We start from the raw sequence: 18,426 nt of genomic DNA, 5'->3' as shown, positions 1-18,426 counted from the left end.
GGTAAGTGGTATTGGTACTGTTCTAGTATAATGAACTTCAAACTTTCATGCAACATTATGGACTGATATTGCCGCACAATAACAACAGCAGGCAATAGCAAGTAGAGTTAGCAACAAGCTAGCTAGCAGACAATAGAGAGTAGTCTTAGCAACAAGCTAGCCAGCTAACATTATATAACTCTAATGTTGGTGAATACCTTCTCAAAACAGCTGTTAGTGTGGTCGATGTCATAGAGTTAACCAAGTACTGTGTCTGTATATTAACTGATCTAAAGCCAATACTGCAATAAACTAATTTAAAAGTAGGGGGACTTCACACTTTTCACAGTGTGTGCGGCCATGTTGATTTGACGTCATGCCGTAAACAGGGAAGGAACTGGTAGTTGGAACGACTACCCTGAGTTAATGAGTTGAAATTTCAAGCTGAGGGGGTGTTTTCAGTGGTTTTTACAGGTTGTACATAGGGAACGCAGCATTATTATCATGTTCTTATCTGCTCTAACTGGTCACTTGAAATTAAAGGGTTTTTTATTCATGTCTCATTAACTCAAAAACACGTAGGCCTATAAATACTGTCAACTTGGCTGTGATTTGTGTTGTGTTGGTGGAAAATTCAGGAATAACAAGCCAAAATACAATACGTACAAGCTCCAATACATAGCCAAAAAGCATGGGCACAAATCCAACTACACGCACTGAAAAAGTGAATTTGGAATATAATTGCATTCTGAATTCACACAATTTAATTTCACTAACAAACTTTCACCTACATTTATTGTTAGCTACCTCACCAACACTTTAGTCGGCTGGTTACTTATCTAAAGTTAGCCAGCTAACTAACATTAACCAAAAGGCCAGTAAATCATATACATACTTATTCCATTGTGTGTATAAACAAAAATGGGTTCCTTGATTTGTACCTTTAGGGGACTAGTAAAGGTTCTATGTAGAAATAAGAATTAAGAAATATCTAGAAACCCTCTTACTAAGATTGTAGAAAGAAGGCCCAAGGGTAACCTGGAGAACTAAAACTGTCCTGGAGAAGACTAGTGTATTAACCTGTGGAGACCCGAAATTCTGATTCTGGTTTGGTGTCCCTGTCCATCTAAGAAAGAGCTTTGTTCTACATGGGGTTTAGTGATGAGGGTCCAACTATACATCATTCTGTGTCTATTATAGGGAAATTGTGATATATTCCAACTCTCCAGGACTGGAAATGTAGACCACTCCTACTATGTGAGCTCCCTCTCATCCTCTCCTCCATAAAGATAACTATTTCTCCCGACTGGTTGGACATATTCTTCTGTTTTGTCCCAGTCTGAGACCCATCCAGCTCCGCCCCCACCTCCACTCCCGTTAGGCCCAGCGGTGTTTGGCTGGTTAATGGCACCATACTGTCCACCCGTTCTGTAAAGCTCTTCGGTCTCATTGGCCAGCTCGTCTTCGTCCAGGATGCCGCATTTCTCCTCACTGGTGTTCTCAGCATCGGCCCAAGGCTGCTTCTCTCCTGACGCAAATATCCCTGAGAAAGGAAGAATAAAGTAATTTGGAAATATAAATGAATTCTAAAATGAAACACTAAAATAAAACAAATGCATAAGGTTACTGAAGATGATTTTGTCAATACTTGTGTTGATGGTTATATTTTATATTAAAAAAGATATTTATATTAATAAAAAAACACGTTTTTTTTTTTCTTCCAGTTCTCCCCTATTCTTCCAACTGGTGAGGATGAAGTTTGTGCTTCCTCTGAGACACGTGAAAGCAGCCAACAGCAAACTTCTCATGCTGCATCACAGGGCAGCATCACACTCGGATGAAAGCGCTATCTGCCTTCTTCTGCATACATGAGCTCACAGGAACCCATGATTGGCTAGTGTCATTGTGATTTACAAGAGAGAAAGTATTCCATCCCACGACAGATTTTGCTTAGTTCCTGGGCATAGATGGCTGTCGTATCATTGGGATTTAAACTCCCTATCTCCAGACGATAGGACGAACACTTCTGTGCTGTGCCACTCAGGATTTTGTCTCTATTAAAAATACATTATGTATTAACATTAATTACAAAATTTTTTTTTTAGGCATACCATAAAAGAGTACACCCCCATAATGCACTAATGCTGCAATGAGGAAGACATACTGCCATTCTTCACGTGTCTGTGAAAAAAAAAACATACAGTAACAGAGATATTATAATATTTATGCAGTTGTATATGCTGATAATATCAATGTGAAAACAATGGTAGCTATGAGAGACAGTGGCTTATTTATGATGATTATGCAATTTTTTATAGAAAATGATCCTATAGATTCTATAAACCTCAGTATAACTGAGAGGTATATACAGTGGTGCTTGAAAGTTTGTGAACCCTTTAGAATTTTTATATTATATATATATATATATGACCTCAGACATCATCAGATTTACACACAAGTCCTAAAAGTAGATAAAGAGAGCCCAATTAAACAAATGAAGCAAAAATATTTCACTTGCTTATTTATTTATTTATTGAGGAAAATGATCCAATGTTACATATCTGTGAGTGAGAAAAGTATGTGAATTCTAGGATTAGCACTTAAGGTGAAATTAGAGTCAGGTGTTTTCAATCAATGGGATGACAATCAGGTGTGAGTGAGCACCCTATTTTATGTCAAGAACAAGGATCTACTGTATCAAAGTCTAATCTTCACAACACATTTGTGGAAGTGTATCATGGCAAGGAGATTTCTGAGGACCTCAGAAAAAGAGCTGTTGATGCTCATCAGGCTGGAAAAGGTTACAAAACCATCTGTAAAGAGTTTGGACTCCACCAATCAACAGTCATTGAGTACAAATGGAGGAAATTCAAGATAACTGTTACCCTCCCCAGGAGTGGTCGACCAACAAAGATCACTCCAAGAGCAAGATGTGTAATAGTCCACGAGGTCACACAGGAACCCAGGTTCACATACTTTTGCCACTCACAGATATGTAACATTGGATCATTTTCATCAATAAATAAATGACCAAGTACAATATTTTTGCCTCATTTGTTTAATAGGGTTCTCCTTATGTACTTTTAGGACTTGTGTGAAAATCTGATGATGTTTTAGGTCATATTTATGCAGTACTTTATGTTATAAGAACCTTATAGTATTTCCAAATGCTTCATAAAACCAGGCAACATGGCATGAATGCACAGATGCAAGTGTGTGAAGTGTGTGTGTGTGTGTGTGTGTGTAACAGGAACATGTTATTATTAGCATATACCTTATGTTTGGTCATGGCTCCCACTATAAGAGGGCACACCATGCCCGATAAGGTGCCCACTCCATTAGAAATACCCATCAGGATGCTGGCATAACGTGGTGCTATATCCAAATGATTCACATTAAAGCCTGCCAGAGAGAAAGAAAGAAAGAGAGAGAGAGAGAGAGAGAGAGAGAGAGAGAGAGAATGTGCTGGGCTTGTGTGCTATGTGTAAAATAGATAATATAATTTATATAACTTTTTCTAACCTGAGATAGCAAACCCACTGAAGCCTACAGCCAGTACAAGGAATGATATGGCCACTCCCTTAGAGTGAGAGAATCCCACCACCAACAGCAGCGTGGCCTCCATTCCAAATCCTGAAATACACACTGCATCAACATGCTGGACCACAGCACTATCACATTACACTAAGCTATAAGTAAGGAATAAAACACGACAGGGCTTGCTGTTATTGGAAAATAATCATCAACATGTTGGTGTGATACAGCCCGATGCAAAGCTCCAGTTATAGCTTCACTTCTGACTGCTAAAACACACTAGCACTGGAAACTCCTTCCATAAATGCTAAATAACAGCTTCCTCACATATCGACAATGACACATTTTTAAAATCTGTTTATCTGGAGCATCTTCTGTACAAGCCCCAAAGAATGTGTTGTTACTATAGAAACAATCATGTATTAGAATGAGTGCATTAATATAAACCAGGGATTTACTTTGCAGCCAGAAATGACACTCGAACAGCACTGAATATGGTATAAGCATTAATTAGCCAATGCCATTTAAATGCACGATGATCACTATGGTCATATATCTCAGGCCATATTGCTTTTATTTCGTATTAGAATGAGAGCGAATGGTATGGAATAATAATGGGTTTTTGGAAAGTGTCTTGTATGTATGTTTGCTGTTTGTATTATTAGTTTCTATAGCCAACGTATCACCATTATGCAGCCAGAGCACTTTTAGAGCACATTTAGAGCACTGCTGCTTCTCAAGAAGTTGGTTTCCTGTGATATTGGGGTAGCAATATACTGTTGGTGATTTCTCTGGTTGTTGTTTTTGGGCTTTTCTTCACAGCTCTCACAATATCTCTGTCATCAGCTGTTGTTGTTTTCTTTGGCCGACCCGTTCGGTGTCTGTTGCTCGGTACACCAGTGGCTTCTTTCTTTTTCGGGACATTTCAAATGGTTGTACTGGCTGTGCCCAATGCTTGTGCAATGCCCCTCGGACTGATTTCCCCTCTTTTCTCCACTTCAAAATGGCTTGCTTTTCTCCCATATACAGCTCTCTGATCTTCATGCTGGCATATTCTTAACACACACACACACACACACGCATAAATGCAGTCTTCAGAGGTGAAACTGAAGGTTAAAATGAAGTGGAGTAGATGTTCAGAGATATCTATTATTTAAACAGTCAATCTAACAGGACATACCTGCTAGATATGTCAGAGCCATATCTCCCTGCAGGTGTTGCCTGGTTTCCCACTGAAGCTAAGCAGGGTCAAGCCTGGCCAGTAGTTGGATAGGAGACCTCATGGGGAAAACTAAGGTTGCTGCTGGAAGTGGTATTAGTCTCACCAGCAGGGGGTGCTCACCCTGTGGTCTGCATGGGGCCTAATGCCCCAGTATAGTGACTGTAAAAAAAATTTCCTAATAATCCCAGGACACTTATTGTAAAAGAGAAGGGTTTATGCAGCTGTCCTGGTGAAATTCCCCCATTGGTCCTTCTCTACTCCTAATAATCCCCATCTCTGAATTGGCTACATCACTCTCTCCTCTCCACTAATAGCTGGTGTGTGGTGGGCGCACTATGGCTGCCCTTGCATCATCCAGGTGGATGCTACACACTAATGGTGTTTGAGGAGATGCCCCCATACAATGTAAAGCACTTTGAGTGTCTAGAAAAGTGCTATATAACTGTAACTAACCTGGGTAACAAAAAACACCTGTCAGTCACATGTTCTAATCTTTTTGCTTGTTTACAAATTGGGTAGTCTGGTACAAAATATACTATGTTCTATGTCGTTTAACACATCTACAAATAAATAAACGCTGGAAATAAAACCAGGAAATAAAAGCTGAAATCCTAAACTCTCTTCTCATATTCATCTTTTGATCTCAAACCCAAATGTCATAATTCTACGGCAAAAGACAACTGAACTGGCCTTGCCGTTCCAATAGTTTCGGAGGGATCTGTACATTACTCTTCACAGGATAAGCACAGGAAAAGTCTTTATGATTACAGCAGTAAACTGGCGGTTGACTGAAACCCTTTCTCATAAGTTTAATGATTATTTAGTCTCCAACTCCATAAACAGGTCAATACCTTCAGGGTTCAGGGCTTCTAATTGCTCAATTCATAATACTTGCTGTAACAAATACAACACATTGCTGAATACTGAGCGTAAGAGAGTAGAGAGTGTTTTTATAGGTTATGTCCACAGTGTACCTGTTCACTGCTCTATGAAATTATGCCTCAGTGATTCTAATCCCAGCTGCTAAACTAGATTAAAAATTTAGACACACACACACACACACACACACTGTCTCTCACACAGACATAATCACACATACTATCAAGTTCTCTCTCTCTCGCTGTCTTTCCCTCTCATTCTCTCTCTCTCTGTCTTTCTCTCTCGTTCTCTCTCTGTCTTTCTCTCTCATTCTCTCTCTCTCTCTCTCTCTGTCTTTCTCTCTCATTCTCTCTCTCTCTCTCTGTCTTTCTCTCTCATTCTCTCTCTCTCTCTCTGTCTTTCTCTCTCATTCTCTCTATCTCTCTCTGTCTTTCTCTCTCATTCTCTCTTTCTCTCTCTGTCTTTCTCTCTCATTCTCTCTTTCTCTCTCTGTCTTTCTCTCTCATTCTCTCTATCTCTCTCTGTCTTTCTCTCTCATTCTCTCTATCTCTCTGTCTTTCTCTCTCACTCTCTCTTTCTCTCTCTGTCTTTCTCTCTCATTCTCTCTATCTCTCTCTGTCTTTCTCTCTCATTCCCTCTATCTCTCTCTGTCTTTCTCTCTCATTCTCTCTATCTCTCTGTCTTTCTCTCTCATTCTCTCTATCTCTCTCTGTCTTTCTCTCTCGTTCTCTCTCTCTCCCTCACCTCCGCAGTTCATAAGCTTGCGGACATTAGTGGTGCTCATTATGTTGTGCGATCTCAGGTAGTCAGCCAGCTGCCCCCCCAGCGGCACTATGATGGTCATCACCAGGTGAGGGAGCGCAGATACCAACCCCACCTGAGAAAGACAGAGACAGAGAAGAGGAGCACAATTTTACTTCTTCTTCTTTTTTTTTTTTTACATTATATTTCACTAATTCTGTGTGTGTCCTTTCAAAAAGGCAAGATATCTAAATGTCTCCGCGGAGAAAACTGAGATTTAAACCCAAACATGCCTATGACTCAGAAGTTCTCCATTTCAGCTACAATCTGAGAAAATGTGCACACATGTTGAGGAGGCGGTTATGTACAAATGCACGCTTAACACTGCCTACACATTTGGTATTTTGTTGTATTTTGCTATTTTGTTGTGTGTAGGCGTGTGGATGCAAGTTTGCGTTTCACCTTGCTGATCTCGAAACCAAAAACCTCCTCGAAGTATGCGGGCTGGCTGATGAGGAGCAGGTAGAAGGTCCAGCTTCTGCAAAAGTTGGCCACGATGATGGCATATACTGGCATGGAGGTGAAGAAATAACGCCAAGGTGTTTTGAATTTCTGCAGTGAGTACAAATGCCGAAGTCACTCACTCTTTCTGACACACGTACTGCATGGTACAAGCAAATAAATGGAGCCAAATAAAAGAGGAAAGTTGGGCTTGAAGTGGGGAAAAAAATAAGTGTTGGTGGTGCCATTTTAGGTGTGTTAATGTAGGCTTATGTGTTTAGCACACCACTAAGCAATTTTGAAACCCCGCAGTGAATAAGTACGAAGCTGCTGACGTTAAATGGTGGGAATTGTTTAATAAAGGTGTGGCCACAAATGAATATCATGAGGCCATGAGTTAGCTTTCTCCAGATCTATTCTGTTGTCACAAAATACACGATAATACTAAATACATTAAGAGCCAGGGGGGTGTAAACTTTTGAACAGGATGATTGTTGTAAACTGTTATTATTTTGTCTTCTGGGAAACCTGTAAATATCTTATGTAGCCTCTGAAGGGTAGTACTAAATGAAAAATAAATAAGATTTTTAAACAAAATAATAATTAACACAGATCATCATGTTCAAAAGTTTACACCCCCCTGGCTCTTAATGTATCGCGTTGCCTTCTTGAGCATCAGTGAACGTTTGCACCTTTTGTAATAGTCGTGTACGAGTCCCTCAGTTGTCCTCGGTGTGAAAAGATGGATCTCAACATCATATATGCAGAAGATGCTGGAAAAGTAAATAATGTGCAGGACCTGGGGGATTTTTCTGAAGAACAGTGGGCAGTTTAACTGCTCAGGACAAATAAGGGACTCATGAACAACTCTCACAAAACATAAACACAGTCGCTGATCATCCAGGTAATGACACACAGGATTAAGACTCAAGCGTGTGTAAACTTTTGAACGGGATCATTTGTGTAAATTCAGTTATTATTGAGTCTGGTGGAATGTGAAATAGCTTATACAGGGCAGAACGAAATAAAAAAACAAAATGCCATTTTAATGATCTCTCTTATTATTATGATTTTTTTTTAATGATTAACATTTTGCCGATTCTGCAAGGGTTGTGTAAATTTATGAGCACAACTATGGACATAATAGAGTCTCTAATGCTGTGACCTGGAGCCCGTGTCTCTGTCAGCGAATTTCCAAAGAAGCGCACCTGAAGGGGGTTGACCAGCCCTGCTGTCTCTCCAATAGCTTCCTCGATGTATTTCCTCTCCTCTGGAGTGATTGTAGGATGAGCAGCTGGACTCTCATATGACACCAAGATCCAGAAGAGATACCACAGTATCCCGACACTACCTGAGAGAGAAACAGGACAAAAGAAGAAACAGATAAGAGCAGGAAATAAGAGGAAATATCAAACTGTGATTAATATTCATTAAAGACAACGTAACGTCCGTTAACCTTTTTAATTGCCAGAAACCATCAGTGGGTCCAGACTACAGTAGCTGGATAACTTACCTAGATAATCAGTAGACTGTAAACATTATATTAAGTCACAGAAGCACACGTCTGTGTTATATTATGTAGCTATATCTCCATACAGCTCAGTTAAGTATAACGCTTTGCCCAGGAGATATGCAGTTACTGTATAAACAGAGACAGGATAAAAAGAAAGTTCTGCATTTGATTGTGTGTGTGTGTGTGTGTGTGTGTGTGTGTGTGTGTGTGTGTGTAGGCGGTTGTTACTTACCATACACATAAAAAACAGACGACCATCCAGTATATTGTACTAACACACCAGCCAAGGGCATCGCCACCACGGCCCCTGCGTACGACCCTGATTCAGACACAAAATAAAACTTTTTATTGCATATATCCACAGTGTGGAAAAAAATAAATCCAAGCCTATATACAATATAGATCACAAGTCTGGTAATGTAAAAATAAATAAATAAATAAATAAATAAATAAATAAATAAATAAATAAAGTCAGACACCATTAGTCTCAATTATAGATTGTTTAAAAATGCTTGTTTGAAAGCACACACAAATGTTTGGGCTAATTTTAATTGTACAAGCAGTGAGTAAAGGATAAAAAAAAATATTGTAATGTAATTCCAGGCAATTTACTCGATTTTTATTACATGTCTGAAAATGATCATGTATGTGCCGCCAGTCTCACCACAGAATGCTGTCGTGGCCAATCGGCTTCTCTCGAGAGGCGGAGCCCATTTGGCCCAGATCCCGTGGCATGCAGGATATGACACACCCTGTGGGAGGAGCAAAAAGAAGCACCAATCCAAGCTGAAATTTAAACTCAACATAACACAGAGTAAAACAGGTTCGCTGTTTTTGCAAAATCAGGAATTCAATTCAATTCAATTTTATTTCTATAGTGCTTTTAACAATGCGCATTGTCCAGTCCTACAGGATTTCGCCGAGATATTTTGTGAATGTTGCAGCCAAAATTGCTTGATTTTGCTGCGAAAAACTACTTGAATTGGCGAAATGGCAATCGCATGAAACTGCTTTACACGGTCTTTTGCGGTGATGTTTGTTGGTAAATGGGACTTTTTAAGCTGTACTCATGTTCGACTCACGCGAATCAAAAAGGGCTTTGACTGAATGTGCGTTGTGATGACGTCACATGACGCTTCATGGTCCAACTCTGCAGAAAATCTGTGGTAATTTTTGAAAATTGCAAGCTCCTCCAAATATCGTGAGTGCAAAATCGCTAAATCCGGAGGGACTGATGGTCTCAAAGCAGCTTTACAGAAATCCGGATCTAGATTTAGATCTATCCCTAATGAGCAAGCCAGACGCGACAGTGGCAAGGAAAAACTCCCTGAGACGACATGAGGAAGAAACCTTGAGAGGAATCAGACTCAAAAAGAGAACCCATCTTCATCTGGGTGACACCTGATAGTGAGAATATACCGGTACATCATTACTCGTCTACAGTCCTGCAGTGCTAAGTGTGTTGGGAAGATCTTCAGTATAAGCATCAGGGTCTTTGTATAACTTGACCCGGATATTATAGACTTAAATCAACATTGTATAATGAATGAGACATGAGCATAGTTTTTAGCAAGTGCAATCGTTAGACCATCCAACAATCGTCTTTAGGGTATCCATAGCAACCTCATGGCATATTTAAGCCTGACATTGGGGCCATCCTCAGCAGAAGTGAGTGGGTGGAGGGGAGGTGAAACATGACAAGTTTATTTATTTATTTATTTATTTATTTATTTAAAATACCACAGTGATTCTGATTAGTGCAAGGCAACTCACAGGTTTATATTAATGCTTTTATTCTGAAACATTATCATTTCTATACTTTTATATATATATATATATATATATATATATATATATATATATATATATATATATTTATATAACAGCTTACACAGGGACTTTACATGTACATAATCTAAGACTAATAAGAAACACATGAAAAAGTGTGTTGTTTAACAAGCTTTCTGTACGGAGATTTTATTTATTTATTTATTTATTTATTTATTTATTTACATTTTCGGAAGGAGTCTCCAGTGTCAAGGTTTCTAACACTGGAAAGTCTTCAGGACAGAGGAATTTTCTCTCTGCAGTTTTTCAATAACATGATAAGCTGTGGGTTTTTTTTTTTTTTAAATAATTAACTTCAAGAGTTAGAATAAAAAGAGGCTGATAAGGGACAGAGTGTTTACAGCTGTTATACCATTTGTTTTGTGGACGTTCCACAACATTAAACATAACTATAAACTGCTAAAAAAAAAAAAAAAAAAAAATCAATATGGTGTTCATTAATAAAAAAAAATGTATGTGGTATAATTGATATAAAAACACTTTGGGGCATGCTGTTATAGGAAAATAACCAACTTCAGGGTGGTAAGAGTATCTCTGCTCCGAGTCAGGCAACATCACACCACCCTGTTGTTGATTATTTTCCTATAACAGCATGCCTCCAGTATTGTAATCCTTACATATTATATAACATTATTTTCCCTGCCAATATATACCTGGTACCGTGAGCAACAAGCAAAAAGCAGTACAGAAAAACAAGAATTTTCTCTTTTAAGTGTTTGATACTAATATATTATGTACAATATATGATTGGGAACACATTACAACAAAATAAAGGTCAGGTCAGATTTCAGCTTGTATTTTGAGCAGTTCTCAATATGTAACATTATATACACAGGAAAAAAAAACTTCTATTTTTATTAATAAACAAGGTAGGATTTGTGTTTGTAGCTTTGGAATGGTCTAGATTTCAAGATAAAGTCTAGATTTCTGAGACTAATACACTGAGAAACAAACCCAGATGGCGTACCTCCACAAGACCCTGGCATATCCTGACCATGATGACACATCCATAGTGGATCCGCGCTGCAGCCGGAATCAGCATGTTCAGAGTGGACGTGGCCACGATCGCAAAGCCAAACACTCTGCAGAAATAAGAAACATTCGTACCTCAGGACACATGTACACACTGCAGTGCTTTAAAATGAAAAATACATCGGCTGTTTCTAAGCAGCGAGTTAAAAGAAGGCGTCACTGGGGGGAAAAATTCACCTGTTGGCAGCGAATTTCTGACAGATGAATCCTCCGGGGATCTGCGTCACGATGTAACCCCAGAAAAATGAACCGTGGATCATCCCCACTGTCTCTGGGTCCCATGTGAACTGAGCAGCCTAGAGAGAGACAGAGAGAGAAAGAGACGGTGAGAGGGAGTGACATAGAGAGAGACAGACAGAGAGAAAGAGAGACAGACAGAGAAAGAGAGTGACAAAGAGAGAGACATACAGAGAGAGAGAGAGAGAGAGAGAGACAGAGAGAGGCAGGGACAGAGAGAGACACAGACAGAGAGAGGGAGTGCCAAAGCGAGAGGCATACACAGAGAGAGAGAGAGAGACAGACAGGCAGACAGAGGAAGAGACAGAGAGAGAGAGTCAGACAGAGAGATGGAGAGACAGTGAGAGAGAAAGACAGAGAGAGGGAGAAGGAGAGACCTTTTGACTTTGACTTTTAACAGTGAGAGAGACAGAAAAGAAAATGATCACAAAAAGAAAATGATCTATCTTATTAGAATGAAACAACACAATAGCAAAGTAAACTACAAGGTTTTTTGGCCCTAAACAGAGATTATATGACAGCAGAGGACCTGAGCACAGAGACATCAAGCTGAGGAACAATATGATAAGGTACAGACTCAGCAACCACAGCCTGGCTATAGAGAGAGGCAGATACAGACAGAGCTGCTGCCCAGAGAGAGCAGGTTATGCCTGTACTGTAGCCAAGGAGTAAGAGAGACAGAGTTACACTTTTTAAATACCTGTCCTGACTGTGAACAGATTTGAAAACAATTCTATCCCAAATTTGATATCTCACTAGCGGCATGGTGCATCGATACCTGCCACAAAAAGAGTCGACCAAACAGTGATGCGCTGATGAACTCATACACGCACACGCACACCCACACATGCACACACGCACGCACACACGTGCACACACACACACACACACAAACACACAAACACACATGCACACGCATACACACACACATGCGCACAAACACACACCCACAAACACACACACGCACACTGCTCATAGCCCATAGGCTATGAGCAGTAAGAGGGAGAGACAGAGAGAGGTAGACAGTGAGAGAGACAGACAGTGAGAGAGAGAGACAGACAGTGAGAGGGAGAGACAGAGAGAGACAGACAGTGAGAGAGACAGAGAGAGGCAGACAGTAAGAGAGACAGCCAGAGGGAGAGACAGTGAGAGACAGACAGTGAGAGAGACAGACAGTGAGAGGGAGAGACAGAGAGAGACAGACCATGAGAGAGACAGACAGTAAGAGGGAGAGACAGAGAGGGGCAGACAGTAAGAGAGAGACAGCCAGAGGGAGAGACAGAGAGAGGGAGAGACAGTGAGAGAGACAGACAGTGAGAGAGACAGACAGTAAGAGGGAGAGACAGAGAGAGGTAGACAGTGAGAGAGACAGATAGAGGGAGAGACAGAGAGTGACAGACAGAGGGAGAGACAGAGAAAAGGAGAGACAGAGAGAGACAGAGAGAGAGACAGACAGTGAGAGAGACAGATCGTGAGAGAGACAGACAGCAAGAGGGAGAGACAGAGATAGACAGACAGTAAGAGGGAGAGACTGAGAGAGACAGACCGTGTGAGAGACAGACAGCAAGAGGGAGAGACAGAGAGAGATAGACAGTAAGAGGGAGAGACAGAGAGACAGACGGTAAGAGTGATAGACAGAGAGAGACAGACCGTGAGAGAGACAGACAGTAAGAGGGACAGACAGAGAGAAACAGACAGTAAGAGGGAAACACAGAGAGAGACAGACCGTGAGAGAGACAGACAGTAAGAGGGAGAGACAGTAATAGGGAGAGACAGAGAGAGACAGACAGTAAGAGGGAGAGACAGAGAGAGAGAGAGACAGTAAGAGGGAGAGACAGACAGTAAGAGGGAGAGACCTAGAGAGACAGACAGTAAGAGGGAGAGACTGAGAGAGACAGACCGTGAGAGAGACAGACAGTAAGAGAGAGAGACAGAGAGAGACAGAGAGTAAGAGGGAGAGACAGAGAGAGACAGACAGTAAGAGGGAGACACAGAGAGAGACAGACAGTGAGAGGGAGAGACTGAGAGAGACAGACAGTAAGAGGGAGAGACAGAGAGAGACAGACAGTAAGAGGGAGTGACAGAGAGAAACAGACAGTAAGAGGGAGACACAGAGAGAGACAGACAGTAAGAGGGAGAGACAGAGAGAGACAGAGAGTGAGAGGGAGAGACAGAGAGAGACAGACAGTAAGAGGGAGAGACTGAGAGAGACAGACTGTGAGAGAGACAGACCGTAAGAGGGAGAGAGTGAGAGAGACAGACCGTGAGAGAGACAGACAGTAAGAGGGAGAGACTGAGAGAGACAGACCGTGAGAGAGACAGACAGTAAGAGGGAGAGACAGAGAGAGACAGACCATGAGAGAGACAGACAGTAAGAGGGAGAGACAGAGAGAGACAGACAGTAAGAGGGAGAGACAGAGAGAGACAGACAGTAAGAGGGAGACACAGAGAGAGACAGACAGTAAGAGGGAGAGACTGAGAGAGACAGACAGTAAGAGGGAGAGACAGAGAGAGACAGACAGTAAGAGGGAGAGACTGAGAGAGACAGACAGTAAGAGGGAGAGACAGAGAGAGACAGACAGTAAGAGGGAGAGACTGAGAGAGACAGACAGTAAGAGGGAGAGACAGAGAGAGACAGACAGTCAGAGGGAGAGACAGTAAGAGGGAGAGACAGAGAGAGACAGACAGTAAGAGGGAGACACAGAGAGAGACAGACAGTAAGAGGGAGAGACAGAGAGAGACAGACAGTAAGAGGGAGACACAGAGAGAGAGACAGTAAGAGGGAGAGACAGAGAGAGACAGACAGTGAGAGGGAGAGACAGAGAGAGACAGACAGTGAGAGGGAGAGACAGAGAGAGACAGACAGTAAGAGGGAGACACAGAGAGAGACAGACAGTAAGAGGGAGACACAGAGAGAGACAGACAGTAAGAGGGAGAGACCTAGAGAGACAGACAGTAAGAGGGAGACACAGAGAGAGAGACAGTAAGAGGGAGAGACAGAGAGAGACAGACAGTGAGAGGGAGAGACAGAGAGAGACAGACAGTGAGAGGGAGAGACAGAGAGAGACAGACAGTGAGAGGGAGACACAGAGAGAGACAGACAGTAAGAGGGAGACACAGAGAGAGACAGACAGTAAGAGGGAGACACAGAGAGAGACAGACAGTGAGAGGGAGAGACCTAGAGAGACAGACAGAGAATGTGTTGTTAAATAATGTTTATTCAGGCACCAGGATGTCAATCCTTACATGCAACATGAAATATTTTATGATTATTATGATTTCATTCAATTCAGACTAGAGTAATGTTTTTCTCACGTGAATATATTTTCACATGTACAATTTCAGGTCATAACATACTGAAATGCACCTTGCCTTTTTTTTTTTTAACACATGATCACACCATTACTTCTGATCGCATGTGAAATTGTTATGCAGAGTGTACTGCAATCCATTCGAATGCATGTGGTGCAAACATTCTCTCAGCTCATATGGTGTAATACACCTCTGAGATGCACTCATGCACTGGGGTGTTGTATTACTCTATATAACTGCACTGTAAGCTGATATACACTAAAATGTCATTCCAAAACTTGTTTCAAGGTCAGAGGTATGACACAAAGGCTCATTGGGAAGGAATATTCCAGCAATCCATGCAATAAAAGTACTAACTGTGATCGAATCATGATACTAGCTTCGCAATTTTGATTTTAATCAAAATTTGATTGAAGAAAAATTGGGACTGAAAAGACAATGTACATTTTTATGTCTGTATAAAACTAAAATACAAAATAGCTATGAGCATAAGGTTTAATATTGTAAACAAAACGTACTAAAGGTTTACCATATCTTAAAAATGAACAAACATACAAACAAATAAATTAATTAATAAAAAAAATAATTAGCTAACTAGCTAACTAACTAACTTCTTCCACAATTTTATTTAATAAAGAAAGTCTCTGACCTGGGGGAAATGATCGATTGAAACATAATGAGCCTGAGGCATCATAGCAGTGCCTGAGGCATCATTTTAACTGGGAACAGAGCTCCAAAGTCGGCTAAAATGCCCGTCTTCCACAACCTCTGTCTCAGGCGTCACAGCTCACAGCGGCGTGGGACTGGTATCATTTGAAAGCTATTGAAGTGATCTTTTTAACTGTTATAATGTCACGATGTAACCATATAACTTATAATGCATATCGTTCGCACAGTTTGGGACCGCCGATGTTCAAATAGTGCAAATGCATTAGATGTAGAATTAATAGAATGCTGATTCATGGATCCCATGATGCACACTGTAAATTTTTTGTATCACATTGCATCGTTTCATGATGCATCATTACACCCCTAGTAGATAGTGGTAAAGGTGGTTAAAATTCAGTAAAGGACACAGAGATTCTAGTGAAACAGAAGTTTTCAGACAAAAAGCCTTCATCGGCTGTGCAAGCAGAATTCTTAGAGTTCATGCTTGTGTTTAGGTAGCCGATTCATACCATGCCGATATTAAGTATGCAAGTATAGTAGTTTACTAGTATGTAAGTATTTAACTATGTGAGTAGTTTGGGAATTGCTTTAGGTATGTATGTAAACATTCCAGCATGCATGTATGTTAATATGCATGCGCATTGGCATGAAAGAATGAATGTATGCACGTGTGCTAGTATGCTAGCATGTAAGTATGCTAATATGCAACTATTCAAGTATTCTAGGATATAAGTATGCTGGTGTGCAAATGTTTAGGTATTTAAGAAGCTTGCCAAGTTCCTTTAGGTATTTAAGTGTGGTAGAATACATGTATTCAAGTATGCAAGTGTGAAGTATGAATTAAAGTCTGTAAATAGCTTGGTAGATCTATTTAGGTATATAAGTATGCAAGAATGCAAGTATGTTAGTATGCTGGTATGTAAGTAGGACAGTATGATATTGTACAATTATATAAGTTTGCTCAAATGCTAGCAAGTAATTATGCAAGAATAGTAGTATACTAGTAAGTAAGAAAGGTGGTAGAGCTAATCGGAGGGTTGGTGGTTGGAGGTTCGATTCCCGGCACACGTGACTCCACATGCCGACGTGTCCTTGGGCAAGACACTGAACCCCAAGTTGCTCCCGATGGCAAATTAGCGCCTTGCATGGCAGCTCTGCTACCATTGGTGTGTGAGTGTGTGTATGAATGGGTGAATGAGACACAGTGCAAAGCGCTTTGTAGAACTGCTAAGGTTCTAAGGTTAAGACCATAGAATACCAAACAGGAAATAGTGTCTTTTGGGTACAATATAATAAGTGTTCTTTGTTGTTATGTGTATGGGGTCCAGGACAACTTCTCGGCTTGTTCTCCTATGACGGAAAGGCTAGGCTGGGGAACCAAGAACCAACAGTACTTTGTCTTCTTGACACCTAAGAAGTTCTGCTCACAGTAAACACTGGAATTCGAACCTGATTTTGGTGTAAATATCCAAGCAGGAAAGCAATGTTTCACAAACCTTGTTTATTGACTCATCTTCTTTAAAAAGCAACAGCAGTAGTACATGTAGTTTATCACTTTTAACCAGTGCCTGAGGCGCTGCCAGTCCTGAGTGCTCAACACTGCAGTAAACAGAAGTGTTCTCTGTGGTTCGGCATGAGTCTCAGTGGTGCCACGTGCGTGCCTATGGCTGGGCTCCCACTCACCATGCACCACAGGACTGGAAACATTCTCTCACAGAGACACAAACTGAAGCAGCCATGCATACACACATAATGCAACACTACACCTCTGATTGCCTGGTGGCTCATAAACCTATTAGGTAAGTATACTAGTGTGCAAGAATATATGTTGCTAGAATGCTAGCAAGTAAGTATGCAAGTATAGTAGTTTACTAGTATGTAAGTATTTAACTATGTGAGTAGTTTGGGAATTGCTTTAGGTATGTATGTAAACATTCCAGTATGCATATATGTAAGTATGTTAATATGCATGAGCACAAGCATGAAAGAATGAATGTATGCCAGTGTGCTAGTATGCTAGCATGTAAGTATGCTAATATGCAACTATTCAAGTATTCTAGGATATAAGTATGCTGGTGTGCAAATGTTTAAGTATTTAAGAAGCTTGCCAAGTTTCTTTAGGTATTTAAGTGTGGTAGAATACATGTATTCAAGTATGCAAGTGTGAAGTATGAATTAAAGTCTGTAAATAGCTTGGTAGATCTATTTAGGTATATAAGTATGCAAGAATGCAAGTATGTTAGTATGCTGGTATGTAAGTAGGACAGTATGATATTGTACAATTATATAAGTTTGCTCGAATGCTAGCAAGTAATTATGCAAGAATAGTAGTACACTAGTAAGTAAGAATGCAAGTATGTAAGTAATGAACTATGTCAGTAGTTTAGTAATCGCTTTAGGTATGTAGGAAATTGTTCAATTTTGCAAGCATGTAACTATGCAGTATGCAAGTGCGCACGTTTGAAAGGATGAATGCTAGTACACTAGAATGTACATATACTAATATGCAAATAATTAAGTATTCACGTATGTAAGTATGCCAGTGTGCAAGGACCCAAGTATGCAAGTATGTAAGGATTTAACTATGTAAGTAGTTTGGTTAGTTGCTTTAGGTATGTTAGTATGTAAATATACTAGTATCAAACTATACAAGTGTGCATGAAAACATGCTAGTACGCAAGTACAGTATGTAATTATGCTAGTAGGAAAGTGTGTAAGCACAACTTTACGAATGTATGCTATTCTCCTAGTATGCAAGTGTGCAGTATGTAAGTGTAGTATGTAAGTATGCAAGTATAGTAGCATGTATGAATTTATGCATGTAAGTAGCTAGGTAGGTTAGTTTGCGTATCCTAGTATGTAAGTATGTTAATATGCTACTATGTATGTATTCAGTATGCTAGTATGCAAGCATGTATGTGTGCAAGTATGCGAGTATGCAAGCATGTATGTGTGCAAG

At 40.3% G+C, this 18,426-nt stretch overlaps 1 protein-coding gene across 1 annotated transcript in view; it reads right to left on the bottom strand.

The window, feature by feature from the left end:
• Nucleotides 1-702: 702 nt before the first annotated feature.
• Nucleotides 703-18,426, bottom strand: part of slc17a7a (solute carrier family 17 member 7a) — a 29,919-nt gene continuing 12,195 nt past the window's right edge. The window contains exons 3-13 of the mRNA XM_053615167.1: nucleotides 11,427-11,545; nucleotides 11,185-11,299; nucleotides 9,034-9,121; nucleotides 8,602-8,688; nucleotides 8,065-8,207; nucleotides 6,818-6,967; nucleotides 6,359-6,491; nucleotides 3,502-3,612; nucleotides 3,254-3,381; nucleotides 2,091-2,160; nucleotides 703-1,522 (exon numbers count right to left, since the gene is read on the bottom strand). Coding sequence (XP_053471142.1) covers nucleotides 1,233-1,522; nucleotides 2,091-2,160; nucleotides 3,254-3,381; nucleotides 3,502-3,612; nucleotides 6,359-6,491; nucleotides 6,818-6,967; nucleotides 8,065-8,207; nucleotides 8,602-8,688; nucleotides 9,034-9,121; nucleotides 11,185-11,299; nucleotides 11,427-11,545 — 1,434 coding nt within the window. The 3' untranslated portion in view covers nucleotides 703-1,232. The remainder of the gene's footprint in view (nucleotides 1,523-2,090; nucleotides 2,161-3,253; nucleotides 3,382-3,501; nucleotides 3,613-6,358; nucleotides 6,492-6,817; nucleotides 6,968-8,064; nucleotides 8,208-8,601; nucleotides 8,689-9,033; nucleotides 9,122-11,184; nucleotides 11,300-11,426; nucleotides 11,546-18,426) is intronic.

Source organism: Ictalurus furcatus, chromosome 2 (assembly GCF_023375685.1).
Source record: "Ictalurus furcatus strain D&B chromosome 2, Billie_1.0, whole genome shotgun sequence".
Lineage (NCBI taxonomy): Eukaryota > Metazoa > Chordata > Actinopteri > Siluriformes > Ictaluridae > Ictalurus > Ictalurus furcatus.
The sequence above is the reverse complement of the archived record's forward strand: the minus strand, read 5'-3'. Positions and strand labels throughout refer to the sequence as shown.